The sequence below is a fragment of the Lepidothrix coronata genome, unplaced genomic scaffold, assembly GCF_001604755.1.
Source record: "Lepidothrix coronata isolate B3197 unplaced genomic scaffold, Lepidothrix_coronata-1.0 Scaffold235, whole genome shotgun sequence".
Classification (NCBI taxonomy): domain Eukaryota; kingdom Metazoa; phylum Chordata; class Aves; order Passeriformes; family Pipridae; genus Lepidothrix; species Lepidothrix coronata.
In genome coordinates this window covers 484,942-501,222 of record NW_016690415.1, presented here as the reverse complement: position 1 = coordinate 501,222, position 16,281 = coordinate 484,942, and the positions used below count along the sequence as shown (strand labels likewise).

The following is a 16,281-nucleotide window of genomic DNA, read 5'->3' as shown; positions in this document are numbered from 1 at the left end:
CTCTCTCTTGGATCCCATCTCCAGTTGCCCAGTCCCATTCTGGCAGCACAGTTTGCTGCCTCCATAGTAGAATTGATACAATCATTTATGAGGTTGGCCTGTAAATCATCTGCATTGCAGGCCCACAGACAGTTTCATTAGTACATTTGGGAGCTGGTAGCTGCCACACAGAGGCAGGGAACAGCATAAGGGCAGATGAGCAGGAAGGAACAGAATCTAACTTTGATACTGCAGAAAATGTTCATTTAACTAAACCTTAAGGCCGGTAAAAAACATGAACAAGGGACACTTGGATTCTGAGTCTGAGTCACCTCCAACTTTTGGTTTGCTTACTTTTTCAGAGTATTTAGAATTTCTTTGCAACCACTTTATTGGGACAACAAGCCTGGTGATCTCAGCTGTAGCTGTAACAGCACAAGTTGGACATCTCAGGATGGGCTACATACCTGCACTGGCCAGCATGCTGGAGTTAAAGCTGATGCCCAGAGTTGTGCAAGCAGCTGTGTCACGCTGGCAAAAAGAGATTCCAGTTCTGCTAAGTGGTGTTTAACTACCTTGCTCCTGAGACCATTCTGTCTCCATTGTACTTCCCTCACATCGCTCACTATACATGTTTCAGTTTCTACAAAAGGAGAACAGGAGCCATCTGGATAACATGCCTTTTCTGTGCCCAACTACAGTTCATCCCCAAAGCACCATCGACCTCATGCCCTGAGGAAGAGAGGCATCCTGTGGAAAACAACACACAATCCTGCCATTGAAACCGGCAACATGCCGAGTATATGCAGAAGGAGGATAAATTAAGAACAAGTCCTGGGGCATAATTTTGCAGGCTATATTAAAAGCAAGGAGAGGATGCTCAGCATCTGAATTCATGTATGTTACCACAAGATCATTAGCAGGCTTGATGAATGCTGTAACTACATAGCATGGCCTTCTGCCATTTGAGCTGGAGGATTAACCTCTGTCAGTGGCAAATTGCCATCTTTTACACAGATGAGCAGTGTAAGGGCTTGATGCTTTCTTGCTGTTATTTGTTGACAGCAGAGAAATAGCAAATTGTGGGCGCAGCTCCATGTTTCCAGCCCAGCTGGTCCATCAGCTGGGGACATCCCACGTGCCTCAACTCTGTAGTAATGATGAGCCCCTCCACTGTTCTGCTTCCTTGCCCTGGTTTTGGGCAGGATTAGCAAGGGTCGGGGCAAGGGATGAGGAAAGATGGTGCAAGGAGAAGGCAGAGGGCTGCACAGCAGTGCTCCAGCAGCAGCTGACTCTGGGACCACCTGGGCTGTGGTCAGCCAGCCCCTGAGGGGGGCCCTGCTCCACGTTTGGGAGGAAGCTGATGACGAGTAGTCTTGCTGCCTTTGTTCTTCCCAGGCAGACTATAGATTCCTTCCCTTCAGCCCATTCTGTTTCTTTCTCTTCGCACGTTTTTACATTCCAGCTTCCCTGCCTGCCTCCCCATGCACACAAGGACCCTCCGCGCAGCTACAGCCCCCATACTCGGGTCCTATCAGATGCTGTAGGAGGAGACTTGCAGCACCATCTGCCTACACCAGATCCCGCCCGACCTCTCCATCCTGCCCGCCACAGCCGACCCTTCCAGTCCCCGCTATCCCGCCGCCTCCTCCAGCCCTGTCACCTTCCGCCCGCCCCGCAGAGCGCTGCCTCCCCCTCGGCCCCCCGCTCAAGTACAGTTCCTCCCCTTTCAGCCAGGAAAAAACTCCCCACCAGCTCGGCCCACTGCCGCTTGCCTGGGTTATTAAAAGAAAACAAATATAACAAGTGGTGCGCTGTCGAAATTTGGACGATTCCCCCTACATAAAAAAAAAAAAAAAAAAATCAAAACCAAAACCACAAAACCAAACCACCCCAGCGCTGCGTGGCGCTGATTTCTTTCAATTTTGAGTTGATTTCTCTTGGGTTCTCTCCCCCCCTCAGCGGGACGGGAATCCTCGGCCCCCGGGAAGCCGCCGAGCGGGATCGCGTTTCCATGGCGGCAGCGGCCGCTAAGCCGGCTCGGCGCCTCCTTCCCGCTGCTGGGCGGGAGAGGCGGGAGCGGCCGCAGCCCGGCCCGGCCCTGTCCTCCCCCCGGTGTCCTCTCCGAGGAGCCAGGAGGGAAAACTTGAGGGAAACGGAGAGCTAATACGGACAAATCTTTATTTGTCACCCCAGGGGATCCTCCGTCACCCTGCATGCAAGCTGTGTGAAAGGAGCGCAGCCCCGAGGGCTGCCTCAGTGCAGCCATTTCCAAGCCAGAAGTTTTCCCCATCCCTGGGTAGGCTAGCAATGACAGCTTGTTTTTTTCCAAGGGAAGGCTAGTTTTCCCCAGGATATTTCTATGTCCCTGTGGAAAACGCGACGGTGGCTCCCCAGGACCAGAAGTGGAAAGTAGCAACCAGTGCACAAGAACGTGCCATGCCAGGGAAAAGGGTCCATGGCCTGTGTCTGAGCCACTTTGGGAATGTGGGTTTCCAGGACAGCTCTTTTACAAGTGCAGTTCAATACTCCGCGCTCAACCGTTCAAGTTTTTACTAAAATAAGTGTATTTCATGAAAAACTCAGTGTTAAGTATCTCTTCAAAGATCCCACTGCTGATCAATTGGGGGACTGATATTGTAATCAAACTGGTCTGAAGCAAAAATCACTATTCATTCTAGGATATATCTGTTTTTTCACACATAAGCAACATTTCAGTCACAAGAAAGACCAGAAAACACAGCAGCACTGTTAACTCCTTTCATTTTGCTCACAGTTTTGATTCTGAAATCTTTCATGAAAATAGACAACATAATGTTCTTACAAACACCAGAGTTGTTGAAATTATATATACATCATTTAACTTTAAAAAATCAAGATCATTAAAAGAGGCATCAACAGTGTATTGCTAGCGTGTGCTACGTAACTGCATACATTATGTCACGTCTTATTCTAGGAAATGCAAAGAAACCCATTGCTTCCAAAATGATTCACTCCTCCAACCTGGCATCCAGTTTCAAGTGAGTAGCACAGAAGAGTAGCGCATCCTACACGTTCCCTGCAAACTTTGTTTAAAAATCAACTTAAGGAATCCAGGGATGGGCAATGCTCTGCCACAGCCAAACTATATACACATATTGTCTTGTGCTGGAGCCCACTTGGCTATGTAATTGTACAAACTTGTTTGATATTTTGATTATTATGTTGCCACTAAGAACTCTCACCCAAATTAAATAGTTTTGGAAAGTTCCTTTCCAAGCACGTGTGAAGATTAGAAGCCCCTTAAGGTTCCATTTATGGGTTATTAATTATTATTATTATTTATGTAATTCTCTTCTCTGCTAAGTACTTGCGACTCCATGTGCTTAAGGAGCTTACTGGAGGGATTCCAAAGCAAGGATGTTGCAAAGCAGGAGAGGGAAGAAAAAGCCTGCTGCTTCTTAGAGGAAGGAGACATGTTATGTAGGGCTCGTGGAAGTTGTACTGAAGCATATAAAAGGTGGAAAGCATAAGAATAAGGGACAGTAGGTGAATTTCAGGTGTGTGCAAAGTCAAGACAGTGGGAACAAGAAGCTAAATTCACGATAGTGATTTAAAAGGTGCCAGCAGTTCCTTTGAAGCACCTTAGCTTTTAACTGCTCTGGTACATAATAGCATCCACAGATTTGAAATAAGAGACCTGTTCCCTTCTGAAATGCCTAGCATCAGCAAACTGAATAGGGAACTCTCTGAAATAGCTGTAGGAAATGCTAAGGAGAGAGCCACAAGTTAACCCCAAGGGGCTTAGGCTCAGATTCTTAAAGGTAATTAGGTACCTTTAAATACAAGTTAGACATCTAAATCTTTGAGGCTCAGGGTCTTAACTAACTCTGGACTGGAGGAAGTCTCCTTAATTGATTCACAGCCATGAACCCTTTCCTGGATTTGGATCCTGTTTTGTCTTTCAGAAACTGAACAGGGCATAGTTTTAGTATGACAATTAGGCTGGCATGGTGGGGAGAAATGGTCTCCAGGAAACGAGAGATAGAAATGTGGGGTGGATAGGAAATGTATAAAAATGTATAATCATTGGTTCCTTGTGGGGAAAAAAAACACCTTGCTTTTGGTCAACAATGAGATTTTCCTAATGTAAGAAAGCCAGTAAAAGTGAGGGGAGAAAGGTGTAATTTATCATGCCATGGAGCAGCTATTCCTGTATTCTGGGAATATAGCAGACTTGCTTTTATTCATCTCAGGCATAAAGATCTTGACATTGCAGTCACAATAATTTACACTACATGCAGGAATTTTAAATTAATTCCTTGAAGTATTTGTATGTGTGCTTTGGTTTGGGCCTCCGGCACATATTGCATTCCACACACAAGTCTTGAGGGGTTCAAAAGGATTCATAGCATACATTTCCTGAGAGTTACATTATTAGAAATGCAGTCATATATTTGCTTCTGTATAATGTTCAGCTTTTAATAAATTACCTTCTCTTTTTGTGTCTTTCTTCTGTCCCTGTTGCCTACTATCATAAAACTACAGTTTTTCTCTTTAGGAATCTTGACATTCATTGTTTTGACATTATTTGTGGTGTAATACTCAATAGTTATAAACCTTTCCTGCTGTAATGTTATGGGGTAAATAAAGAAGAGGTAATTTTAAACGCATCAAGGCTCATTTTTTACCATGTCAGAAATTCATAGTAATAGAAATGTTTCTGTGATATAAAATCCAGTGGAAATAGTTTTCTTTCAGGTTCCCTGAAGCACTTATAGCCCAAATATTACAGTTTTGCAACATTAAATTACATACCTGGTTGAAATAGGATGTACAAATATTTGTTTCCTTTCAGTAACTGATGGAGTGAGAGTCTGGAAAATTGTTTAATTTTTCATATTTCCATTTTTAATAGCTTGGAATAGGGCAAATGGAACAAGTCAACTCCTGAATAATGTCTCATTGAACCAATTCACTCCCTTTCCCACAAAAAAGATGTGAAGAGGGAGCCTGATGTACACTCCTCTTTCTTGCTGAGCTTCCCGTGGAATATCTCCTCCCAAAAGACTGCGACTGTTTGCAGCTCCTTTCCTAATCTCCACAACAGCTACACAGCTCTCAACTTCCTGCCCCTTCTCCCTGCTTCTTTCTCTCTTACAAGCCTTTGCACCCTTCCACACCTGGCTAGACGAGAGCTGCATATTTGTCCTCATGCTGTGCACCAAGGAATGGCATAGGGGTCCTAGCAATGACTAAGAATCACATCAAGGCCAGGCTATAGCAGCTGAGGAATCATGAAGGATCACAACTGGAGTAGGAGAATTGTCACATATTGAGAGCTGTAGAGTACAGTCATAAATACTCCTACACAGTAGATGCTGTGCAGTGTTCACTGTGATGACTCTTATACACTAAAGAGGCTGCTGGAATGAATTAAAGGAATTCAAGGGCTGCTAAAACAGATTCAGTTCTCAATGTGTGCCGATCCCCTAGAACCCAAGCAGAAAAAGAGCTGCCAAGGTACATTAAGTCACTTCTGCATCCCTTCCCCCGTCTGTGCCCTTGAGAGGTGATGCAGCTCAGCATTTGGTGTCTCGTTATCCAAGTTAGCAGATCTGGTATAAATCTGAAGTGTTTTCAGGGCAGGAAGTGGTAGGTGGAGATATCCTAAGGGCTGGAGCAAGGCTAAGACACAGCTGCCAGGGAAACTTGGGTGGGTGAGTGAGTAGGAGGAGGCAAGAACATGCCTGGCAAGAGAGCGCCTTCCCAGGGATGAACACAGCTGAGAGGGAGAGTGATAGAGAGTGTAATTCTCAGCAGTGATTGGGGTGGGCTTTGTCCAGTGCTCATTTTAAGACCAGATGCAGAACACAACTCCTTCCATTCTGTCATAGAGAAGTGAAACTGGAGAAGCATCAACCTTCTCTCTTACTCCTCCTCACATCTCTCCTCTCTCCAAGTAGAAGAAGAAACTTTATGGACTGAGGGCATTATTTCCTAAAATCCAAAATAACCTTTTCACTCCTCCCAAGTATTCCTTTCACATTGTTTATTGATTGTGCTGTTGTTACCAATAAAAAAAATTCTGAGGAGAAAAATGTTGTACTGAACTGAGACATAGCCCTCAAGCACAAAGATGGAAAGTAAGTGTCAGAGGATATGCATGGAAATTCTAGCTGTGTTGCCTTCTTTATAGGGTCTAACTCTGTATTTCTTCTCAAAGTCAGCTCTGGGGGAGCATCACTAGGAGGCCTGCTGGCACCTTCCAAGGACTGAGTGGCCTGGAGCAGTTAGCAATCTCGAGTGTATCAGGAGGATATTTAGGGTGTATTATGATCAGAAGCCATGCTCCCACTAAATCTGATTGCTTACCAACTTCTCAGAGGGAAAAAAATCGCTAATAATTAGATCCTGATTTTATTGGGAGATCTTGAACCAGTAATTGAAAGGTCTGCCTGTGGGCTAAAACAGCTCTTAGAAAGTTGCAAGTAAGAACTTGATACAAAGCATAGTTCCAGGCAGGAACTGTAGATTTGTGCATAACTGGTATTTTCAGCTCTGACCAGGAACTCAGAAGCTGGCATTGCAAGTTACATAGAGGTAGAGGTGTCTTTGCTGGAACTGGAAGGCAAGGGCATGTCAGCTGTGGGCTCAAAGGCAGTTTTTTAAATCAATGAGAATGTAGCAATCTTTCAGCTTGGTTGTAAGAGGTTCCTGAAGTCTGTTACTCAGCAAAAGGCTAATAGAGCAAAAGCAGATTAGACAGTGGGTAAGGCTTTTTTTTTCCCCCTTTCCTAAATGAGTTATACACATCTGGCTTTGGTCCCTTTGTTCTGGGTGCAGTAACAAATATTTGTCATGTGAACATATTCTCTATAGACTTCATAAAGATAGTTTGTATTTTAAAAAAGTGCTTTTCATCTTATCTCTGCAGACAGATGGGTTCTCCCAGATATGTTTGAGAATATTTGAGAATACAAAGCAGCTAGAGAAACAAGTCTGCCTGCTGGAACTTAACACATTGTTTCTATATCATTTTGCAAAAACAAAACTGAAAGCATAGGTCCTACAAAATGCTGAAGTGAATGTGTTCATCTAGGAAAGTATAGTTAAGTTTCTTCTGGGGGAAAAATGATTCATTTGACTTACAGTAGGAAAAGGATGATTTCCTTTGTTTAAGATTCCATGGAGAATTCCTTATTTGGAAACTGTGCAGTTCCCTGTATTTGGGAGAATCTGTTTGCTGTTTCCTAAGGGTGTGTTTCTAACTGTGAGAACAGCCTAGATTTTAAAGGCAGAGGACTTTCTTCCCACTAGGAATGCAGTCTACCAAGCTGCTTCAGCTGCTTCTCTGTCCAACTGAACATTCGTCTCTCATTTGAATATTTAATTTAGTTATCTGTTTGGAGAATACAGATTGAATCACCATCTTGTTATTATGTCCTCTTTGGACTGTAAACTTTAAACAGGCAGATAGTAGTTCTAGCCATTTATCTGAAACAACAGGTGGTTTGATTAGGAGAGTACAGGACATCGCAAGAGAGGAGAAATTATGCAGCTGGAATAAATTAAGTGTCTCCATGTAAAAATCTGTATTTACCATGGCTCCAAGAGTGTTTTGCATTCATTCACTAAAGCAACAGCATGGGATTTTGTAGAACGGTGGTTTTATTCATGGCAGCAAACTAGAAAATGTCAAAGTGACTGGGAAAATTCCTTAGGATTTATGTTTTTAGTTAATGCTTAATCAGAGTTTGCAAAAGCCAACCAATCTGATAGAGTGGTGAGATAGGAGTCAGGTCAGACACAAAATCCCTATTATAACATCGGTAATAACATTATAGAACCATAACTAGTAGCTTTGTTTTCAAAGTAGGCTGTAAAATATGACCTGAGTTGAAATATAGTGTATGTAATTAGATTTTCCTGCAAGACTTGTTTCTGGAGGGCTAATATTCCCAGCTGCTCTGGAAAAAAAAAAAAAAAAAAAAAAAAATTTAGATAAAAGCACACCAGAGCTCCATGCAGAAAGGAAAAAACTAAAAATCTAATTTTGCAATTTTCGTGGTCTCATTAACCTGTAGGTAACTCTGACTTCTGCATTTCTGCGGTGTCAGAGTGTGGGTACATCTCACTGCTCACAAAAAAATTGTTGGGAGCAAATAAGAAATAACTGTTTGACTTTGTTAGAATTGCATAGAAAATTTGCATGTTATTGTTTCGAGCATTATATTTTCTTCTTCTGTGGCTGTGGCATTCCTTAAAGGAGATCTACATGCCCAAGAGGCAGGTGGAACCTGGGCAGATACAATGGTTTGCAAGAGCAGAGGGAACTTGTGCAGGTAAGCAGACTAGTGCAGGATTCCTCTTGCTCATACAACAGTCATGGTCAGACATCCTCTCCAGACCTGAAGAGTTTATGGGACAGAGAAAGAGAAGTTACAGGTCTCCATCCTGTTCTGGTAGCATTTTACCTGCAAAAAGGAAGCTGTAGGCCTTATTTTCACTTTCTACATGTGGTCGGTAGCTGCACTGAAGAAAGACACAGTATGGAATCTGCACATGGGCTGCACATTCTGCCTACATGCAAGTTTCTCCTGGCAAAATGAAGAGCCATTCCTGAAACAGCTGGGGGTCATGCTGTACTGTCAGTCCCCCATGAGGACTGAAGGGGAAATAAGTCATCTACAGTGGAGCAGTAGAAAGGAAGAGATGATAAACAAAAGAAAAAAGTCACATGAATTTTTTTTCTTTGTTTTTATTTCTAAACCTGTACTTTCTCCTGGTGAGAAAGTAATCAGCAGCCAAGGATTTGAAGGGAGGCAAGACATAAAATCATCCTGTTTAATACCTTTGTTGGTGATCTGGATGAGAGGATTGAGTAAGTTTACAGATGACACTAAGTTTTGTGGGAGTGTTGATCTGCTGGAGGGTAGGAAGGCTCTGCAGGGGGATCTGGACAGGCTGGATCCATGGGCCAAGGCCAACGGTATGAGGTTCAGCAAGCCAAATGCCACATCTTCATGTGGGTCACAAGAACCCCATGCAGTTCTACAGGCTTGGGAAACAGTGGCTGGAAAGTGGCCCAGCAGAAAAGGACCTGTGGGTGCTGTTTGAGAGTTGGCTGAACCTGAGCCAGCAGCGTGTCCAGGTGGGCAAGAAGGCCAATGGCATCCTGGCTTGTATCAGGAATAGTGGGGCCAGCAGGGCCATGGCAAGGATTGTCTCTCTGTACTCAGCACTGGTGAGGCCTCACCTCAAATCCTGTGTCCCATTCTCTACCCCTCACTACAGGAAAGATGTTGAGGTGCTGAAGCATGTCCAGAGAAGGGCAACAAAGCTGGTGAAGCATCTGGAGCACGTCTTAGGAGAAGCAGCTGAGGGAGCTGGGTGTGTTTAACCTGGAGAACAGGAGGCTCAGGGGAGATCTTATCACTTTCTACAACTACCTGAAAGGAGGTTGTAGCCAGGTGGGGGTCAGCCTCTTCTGCCAGGTAATAAGCAAGAGGACAAGAGGAAATGGCCTCAAGCTGCTCCAGGGAAGGTTCAGGTTAGACATCTGGTTAGACATTAAAGGGTGGTTAAACATTGGATTGGGCTGCCAAGGGAGGTGGTGGAGTCACCATCTCTGAAAGTGTTCAAGAAATGACTGCACATGGCAATTAGTGGTATGGTTTAGCTGGCATAGTGGTGTTTGGTGAAAGGTTGGACTCAATTAACTTGGAGGACTTTTCCAGCCTCAATGATTTTATGATTCTGTGATTCTATGATTATTGTAGGTGACCTTGTCTCTTGCTTTCCTCCTCTGAAGAGGAGGAAAAAAAAGTATTGCAACTTCTTATTTTTGCTGTGTGCACACGAGATCAAGTGAACCAGAGTGTCCATACTGCTGCAGAGAAACATGAGGAATCAGCTACAGCCTCACATTACCTGGAGCCCACAGGCTCCCCCACCATTTGGCAGCTGGGCAGAGCAGGGCTATACCCACCCAGGCTAGGGGCACAGTTTTGCCCTTATAACTCTGTAGTTAAAATATAAATATGTTTCCTAGATTCCTCCTTATGATAGCATGAAAATATCTGAAACTTTGAATTACCTAACTGATATTTCAGTATTCTGCTGCTTACACCTGGAAAGTCTCTTCATTACTGGTTCTTCATGCTTTCTCACAGATTTGGCCCTTTAAATCACTTTGGTGGTTTTGTTAGTTTTTCATTACAGCTAATTTTTTTTTTTTGTAAAAAATGGCATAAATTACTTCACTGCAAAAATGTCTCAATGTCTCCTTGTTTTTATGAGTTTGCAGTTTTGGCAGTATTGGTGATTTTCAAAGAGATCAGAGACTCTCAAGTCTTTAATATAAAACTGTTAATTAGATTCTGCCACAATTAAATCTAAATAAAGATTTGCTGTCTAAGCTATTTAGCTCTGTTAAGACTGTTCAGCCATCAAATAAACCTGCTTTGTTTTTATACCCAAACAGCACAGGTCTTGAAGATTCAATAAAGCCTCTAGGACTGTTTCAGCTTCACACGTAAGAAAGAAATGTAAAGTTGCACTATTCATTGAGTTCTGATCAAATCAACGTGAGCCTGAGCAGACAGTACTTCTCACAAAAAAAAAAAGGGATGTATTAGATTTGTGTGGCAAATTTTTGGTAGCAGGGAGGCCACGGGGGTGCCTTCTGTGAGAAGATGCCAGAAGCTTCCCCTATGTCCAATAAAGCCAATGCCAGCTGACTCCAAGAGTTCATCAGCGACATTGGTAGCACCTCTGGGACAATGTATTTAAGAAGGGGGAAGAAAAGCCAAAATGTCAACTTCAGTTGGGAGAGAGGAGTGAGAATGTACGAGAGAACTGACTCTGCAGACACCAAGATCAGTGAAGAAGAAGGGCCAGGAGGTGCTCCAGGTGCCAGAGCAGCCCATGGTGCAGACCATGGTGAGGCAACTGTGTCTCTGCAGCCCATGGAGCTTCCAAGGTGGTGCAGAGATCCACCTGCAGCCTTTGGAGGACCCAACGCCAGAGCAGGTGGGTGCCCGAAGGAGGCTGTGACCCTGTGGGAAGCCCACGCTGCAGCAGGCTCCTGGTAGAGACCTGTGACCCCATGGAGAGAGAAGTCCATGCTGGAGCAGGTTTGCTGGCAGGGCTGGTGACCCTGTGGGGGACCCACACTGTAGCAGGCTGATCTTGAAGGACTGCAGCCGATGGAAAGGGAACCACACTGGAGCAGCTCATGAAGAACTGCAGCCCATGGGAAGGACCTACACTGGAGAAGCTGGTGGAGGACTGTCTCCCATAGAAGGCATCCCATGCTGAAGCAGGGGAAGAGTGAGAGGAGTCCTCTCCCTGAGGAGGAAGTAGCAGAGACAATGTTTGATGAACTGACCTCAGCCCTCATTCCCTGTCCCCCTGTGCTGCTGGGAGGGAGGGGGTAGAGAAAAATGGAAAGAAGGGAGGGGTGGGGGGAAGGTGTTTTAAGAGTTAGTTTTTATTTCTCATTGTCCTACTCTAATTCAATTGGCAATAAGTTAAATAAATGTCGCCAAGTCAGGTCTGTTTTGCCCCTGACAGTAACTGGTGAGGGATTTCTCCCTGTCCTTATTTCGACCCATGAGCCTTTCATTATATTTTCTCTCCCCTGTCCAGCTGAGCAGGGCAGTGATAGAGTGGTTTTGGTGGGCAGTGGCATCCAGCCAGGGTCAATCCACCACATTGTTTTCCAAATTTATCAGCACTTTAGATGGAAGCAATTTTTCAGACAGTTGTATTCTGAAGTGAGAAATGTGAGGTGACAATTAAGGCTGGCTGAACTGTAAGAACAAACAGTCATAATGCTCCTCAAGCCCTGCAGAAATAGCCCCTGTTCAGTTATTTTCAGGGTATGTATTTGTCTATGTGAGCTCTGTTAGGTCTACTCATTGGGTCAATTTTAGGAATGTTAATTTTTCGTCAATTTGAGACAGTAATTCTGACCTCTGCTTAAGAGTTTCCTCAGTGTTCATATGATTACCATCTTTTCCCTCATGTACCATCTTGATATTGAAATGTTACAAGCCAGCACTAACCCGAGGAATAAATATAAAGAAATAACATGACAACTCCTGACAAGTTTTTGCAAAGTTGCCATGAGTATGAAAGCATTTAGAAGATGAGCACATTTACTTGTTACCGTCCTTGTTTATCCTTAGTCCTGCACCATGAGTGGTTTTTTCCCCCATAAAACCATAAACTCCACTGTTGGAGCTAAGATTATATGGGAATTTCATCTTTTATTTTCTTTGCCATTGATAATTCTAATGGCTCCAAAGAAAAAGAAGGGACTGTATTCCATAAAACACTGAAATTTAGAAAGAAAAAGCAGTGCTTTAAGTTTTCATGGCTTCTGATTTAGAGAGGCCTGACTTACTGTGACTACTTACCACTGTACAGGGCTGCACAGGCATTGTGATGGTGGAGAAGCTACAAAAGGAAATTTAATAATTAGTTTTACAACAGGTTGAAGTGTTTATATTTCTCCATACACATTTTTCATAGTACCTGTTGCTGATTCTTATATTAAAATAAAGTGTCACTCACCTGTGACAGTTTACCATGACTACTAATTTATGTCTCAGCCTGTTTTACATTAGTTGTCCTTTCCTGACTGCAGTAACGATTTGTTTGTTTAGTTTGTAGCAGATGTGCTAATCCTGAGGATTAAAAAAAATGAAGAGCTTCTCCCCCACATGTCCCCCATTTAGGTGCCTCCACACTGTGGTTATTTATTTTGGGCAACATTGTTAGGTTCTTTTATTTGCTTTCTGGTTTCTGAGCTTGAGGGTGGACCTGACTCATATTTTCCAAGCACTTTGCAAGTGCTGTGAGGGATTGTTTGGGTTTTATTTTTCTTTAGAAAAGTTCTGTTCTACTGCAGTTGCTCTATTCCTGCAACCCAAATCTTGAGAAGGAAAATCTACCATAAAATGAGGTGCAACAAAGCCCACAGAAGCCGGCACCTCTCTGTTGTGCATTACTTAAATAAGACAGAGTTCAGAAGCGGTATGCAGTGGTCTTTTTGTTGCAAGATGAGAACAGTAGGTATCAATATTAATTGTTGTATCAAAATATTATGTTCTAGCCAGAAGTAAGAAAATTACAGCTGGTACGTGATTCCAGTTATCACATGATCTTTGGAAAAAACAAGCCTGTACTGCTTTATGGCCAAGCCAACAATTCCTGAACAGTAATTTATCATGGGAGTAGGCCGGAAAGGTTACCAGCATCCAGCCAAAACCCACCACTCATGCAGAACAAGACTTGCAGAAGATGAAGGTAGTTTTTTAATTCTAAGTACTTAGTACTTACATCTCCCTGTTGTATTAAATCTCTGAAGTGTGACTCCACAGCTCACTGATATAGGCCTTTTTCCTCTCAAGATGTAGGTTGTCTGGTGGCTGCCCTCTGCTACACTGCACCCTCCTCTCCAACTACTTTGACAAGGCAGAATAATCACCTACAGTCCTTCCAGCCTGACTTTATTTATGATGAAATGAGGCCTGGCCTCATTAATTCAAGAACTGTTACAGTTCTGGCCACAAAACTATTATTCTGTAAAGAATTTGAGAGTAAAAATTTTCATCCAAGTGCACACAGTGAATTTCCACTCCCTCAGATCAAACAGCCTGGTAGAATTCATTCCCTCCCTTTTCCTGAGGTACAAGTAAGAGGTACATTGCAATCTATCACATTCAGGAAAATTGCTGGAGGAGGTAGAGATCTTCTCTCAGTCTGGTCCCAGTTACATTTATTTTCTATTTTTAATGTGACCCAGTGTGCTCATAGCAGTTTCAGTGCTAGTGTGCTCTGCCATGGTCCCGAATAGAGCTTTGTATCTCCCAACTCTATTTTGTGATACCAACAGTCGTCTATACTGGCCCAATTTTTATTTAGTGATGGACACTGAGAGCCCCAAAGCCTGAAACCAAAGCATTAAACCATTACAAACCCATTAGAAGAGAAAGTTTGGAGACGTAACTGTCATTGCTAAGTCAGTTATTGTTTTTTCAATTTGCTACATTGATCTAATTCCACGTAATTTCAGGTATCATTTGTCCTCCTCCAGTATAAAGCCACCTTAAAAAACCCTCCAAATTGTATGGACTGATCTGCATATAATATGCTTATGCTGTAGAGCTGTGGCATTAGGCATATGAGCCCATATGTTTCTTTGACTTTAAAGCAGGACTGTCGTTCCCTGTGCTTGAGGAAAGTAAATTGTGTCTGTGTCTGCATGCAGAAACATAAAAACCAGAAGTAAAATAATGAGCATTGACTACAAAAAGAACTAGCCTTGATTTGGCCAACCTTGCGGGGCCTCCCAGCCACAATACTAAAATCTTAACACAAATCAACAGTCACAAGCAACACCCCATATTAACTTTGCAATCAGGACAGACAATGAGCTAGAAATGGCTCATGGGAGAAAACAATGGTTCTCAGGAGTCCCATAAATTCATTGCAGAAGGAGCCAGGCTGGTGGTGTATTTGGGTGCAGTGCCATTCTGCAGAATTAGCTAAAACCAGCATGGTTGATTCACTCCTTCCTGTGGGGTGTCAATAGCCTTGATGTTGCAGAGGCCTGAGCTGCAGCAGTTCTCAGAAATTTATAGATCGTAAAATGGTTTGCGTTGGAAAGGACCTTAGAGATCATCTAGTTCCAACCTCCCTGCCAAGGGCAGGGACACCTTCCACTAGACTAGGTTTCAACTGCCTCTGGGTTGAGTGATTTTAAACAGAAAAAAAAAAAGTGTTTTACCAAAGACATTTTTCTCAGTTACTTTTTCAGGATAAAGCTTCAGCTTATTTGTCCATAATTTTCCGAAAGAACACAAACTAGAGCACATTAAATCCAAGTAGTCAGATAGTGACATTTCATTAAAAAGGAGCTGCCACTTTTAACATTGTATGCCATATGTGTGAGCATTTGGAGACAGTATTTAGAAGCTTTAGTACATTGTGATGCTGAGATGCTGAAAATATTTAACACATCTGAATAAATAGTGAGAGTAGAGGACTTTGCATATGAATGAAAATTGAGTAAAGAGGAATTATGATAATAAATAATGAATCTAGTAATTATAATAAGGAATAAATTGTATTAAACTCTGCCTGGAGATTGGACTGAACGAGTCTCATTGCAGTGCATTTTGCCTACTACATGGGTAATGGCAGCAGTGAATATTGGGAGCAATGACCTCTACAGCGGGTGTTCACCAAGGAACCCACCAAGGAGCCGCAGTTCCTGAGGTCTGCCAGCTATACACAGATTTAGTCAGCACAGACACACCCACTGATGCCACTGAGTGCTCCTTTCGTTGAAGGTTAAGGACACATTCCAGTGGAGACAAGACACCAGCAAACTGGTTCTGTAGTATCTTAAGAGGGTAGAGAGGGTGCTTCATCCTCATACCTGTGAAGGTTACTAGCCACATCTTCCCAGAACACGCAGAGCAGAATGAACTGTATATTCCTGCCTGAGCTGCTCCCATTCCCTGCTCTTTACATGAGCTTAACCTACTGAGAAGGGTGAACTGGTGTTACTGAGGAGGTGGCTGCAGAACAGACGTGGATTTGTTGTAGCCTGATGTTCTTTCTGCTTGCTTGGGCAATACGAGCTCTGTGCTGACCTTAGCTATGCCCACCACAACCTTGATGTGATTCAAGAAAACTTCTCTGTCATCTCAAAGCCCCTTAGCTTAGGCTGGCAGTTTGTGTCAGAGCTAAGCTCCTGATTGCTGAGTCCATAGTGTGAAACTGCATTGTGGCTGTAGACTGGGGAAGCTCAGAAGACTACCAAAGTCATTTCACTGAGACACAGGTAAGGGCTTGGATCTTCAAATGCACTTTAAAAGCCCCTACTGTAAGAGTTTGGTATTTGTTCTGCAGAGCATCCTACTAGTATGTCCAAGTACATGATAAGCCTCATTTTTTTTCCTTCAGCAGCTGCAGCACATCTACTCCACATCTGGGAGATGAAAGCTGGTAGGCAAACAGTTCCAGCTTTGGCTACCTAAAGGCAGAAGTGTCAAGACACAAATGTTTAGGCAATTTATGACTTCTCTTGCCTATAATGCCACTGTTTTCTAAATCTCTTCACATCTCATTTTGACAAAAGGCAATATATGCCTGCTTAAAAGTGAATTTTTAGCACATCAGCAGAACATGCACGTGTGAGAGTTGCTATACCACACTGTTTTGTGAAACAAAGAATAGGTAAATCTTACTCTTTGGCCCCAGCACCTAACAAAAACTAGGAGTCCTCTGGATTAGTGAAGACAA

General features: G+C 43.2%; 1 protein-coding gene across 1 annotated transcript in view; it reads left to right on the top strand.

Annotated features, from left to right (window-relative positions):
• Window positions 1-12,527, top strand: part of ZNF704 (zinc finger protein 704) — a 134,928-nt gene extending 122,401 nt beyond the window's left edge. The window contains exon 8 of the mRNA XM_017834569.1: window positions 10,445-12,527. Coding sequence (XP_017690058.1) covers window positions 10,445-10,456 — 12 coding nt within the window. The 3' untranslated portion in view covers window positions 10,457-12,527. The remainder of the gene's footprint in view (window positions 1-10,444) is intronic.
• Window positions 12,528-16,281: the final 3,754 nt, after the last annotated feature.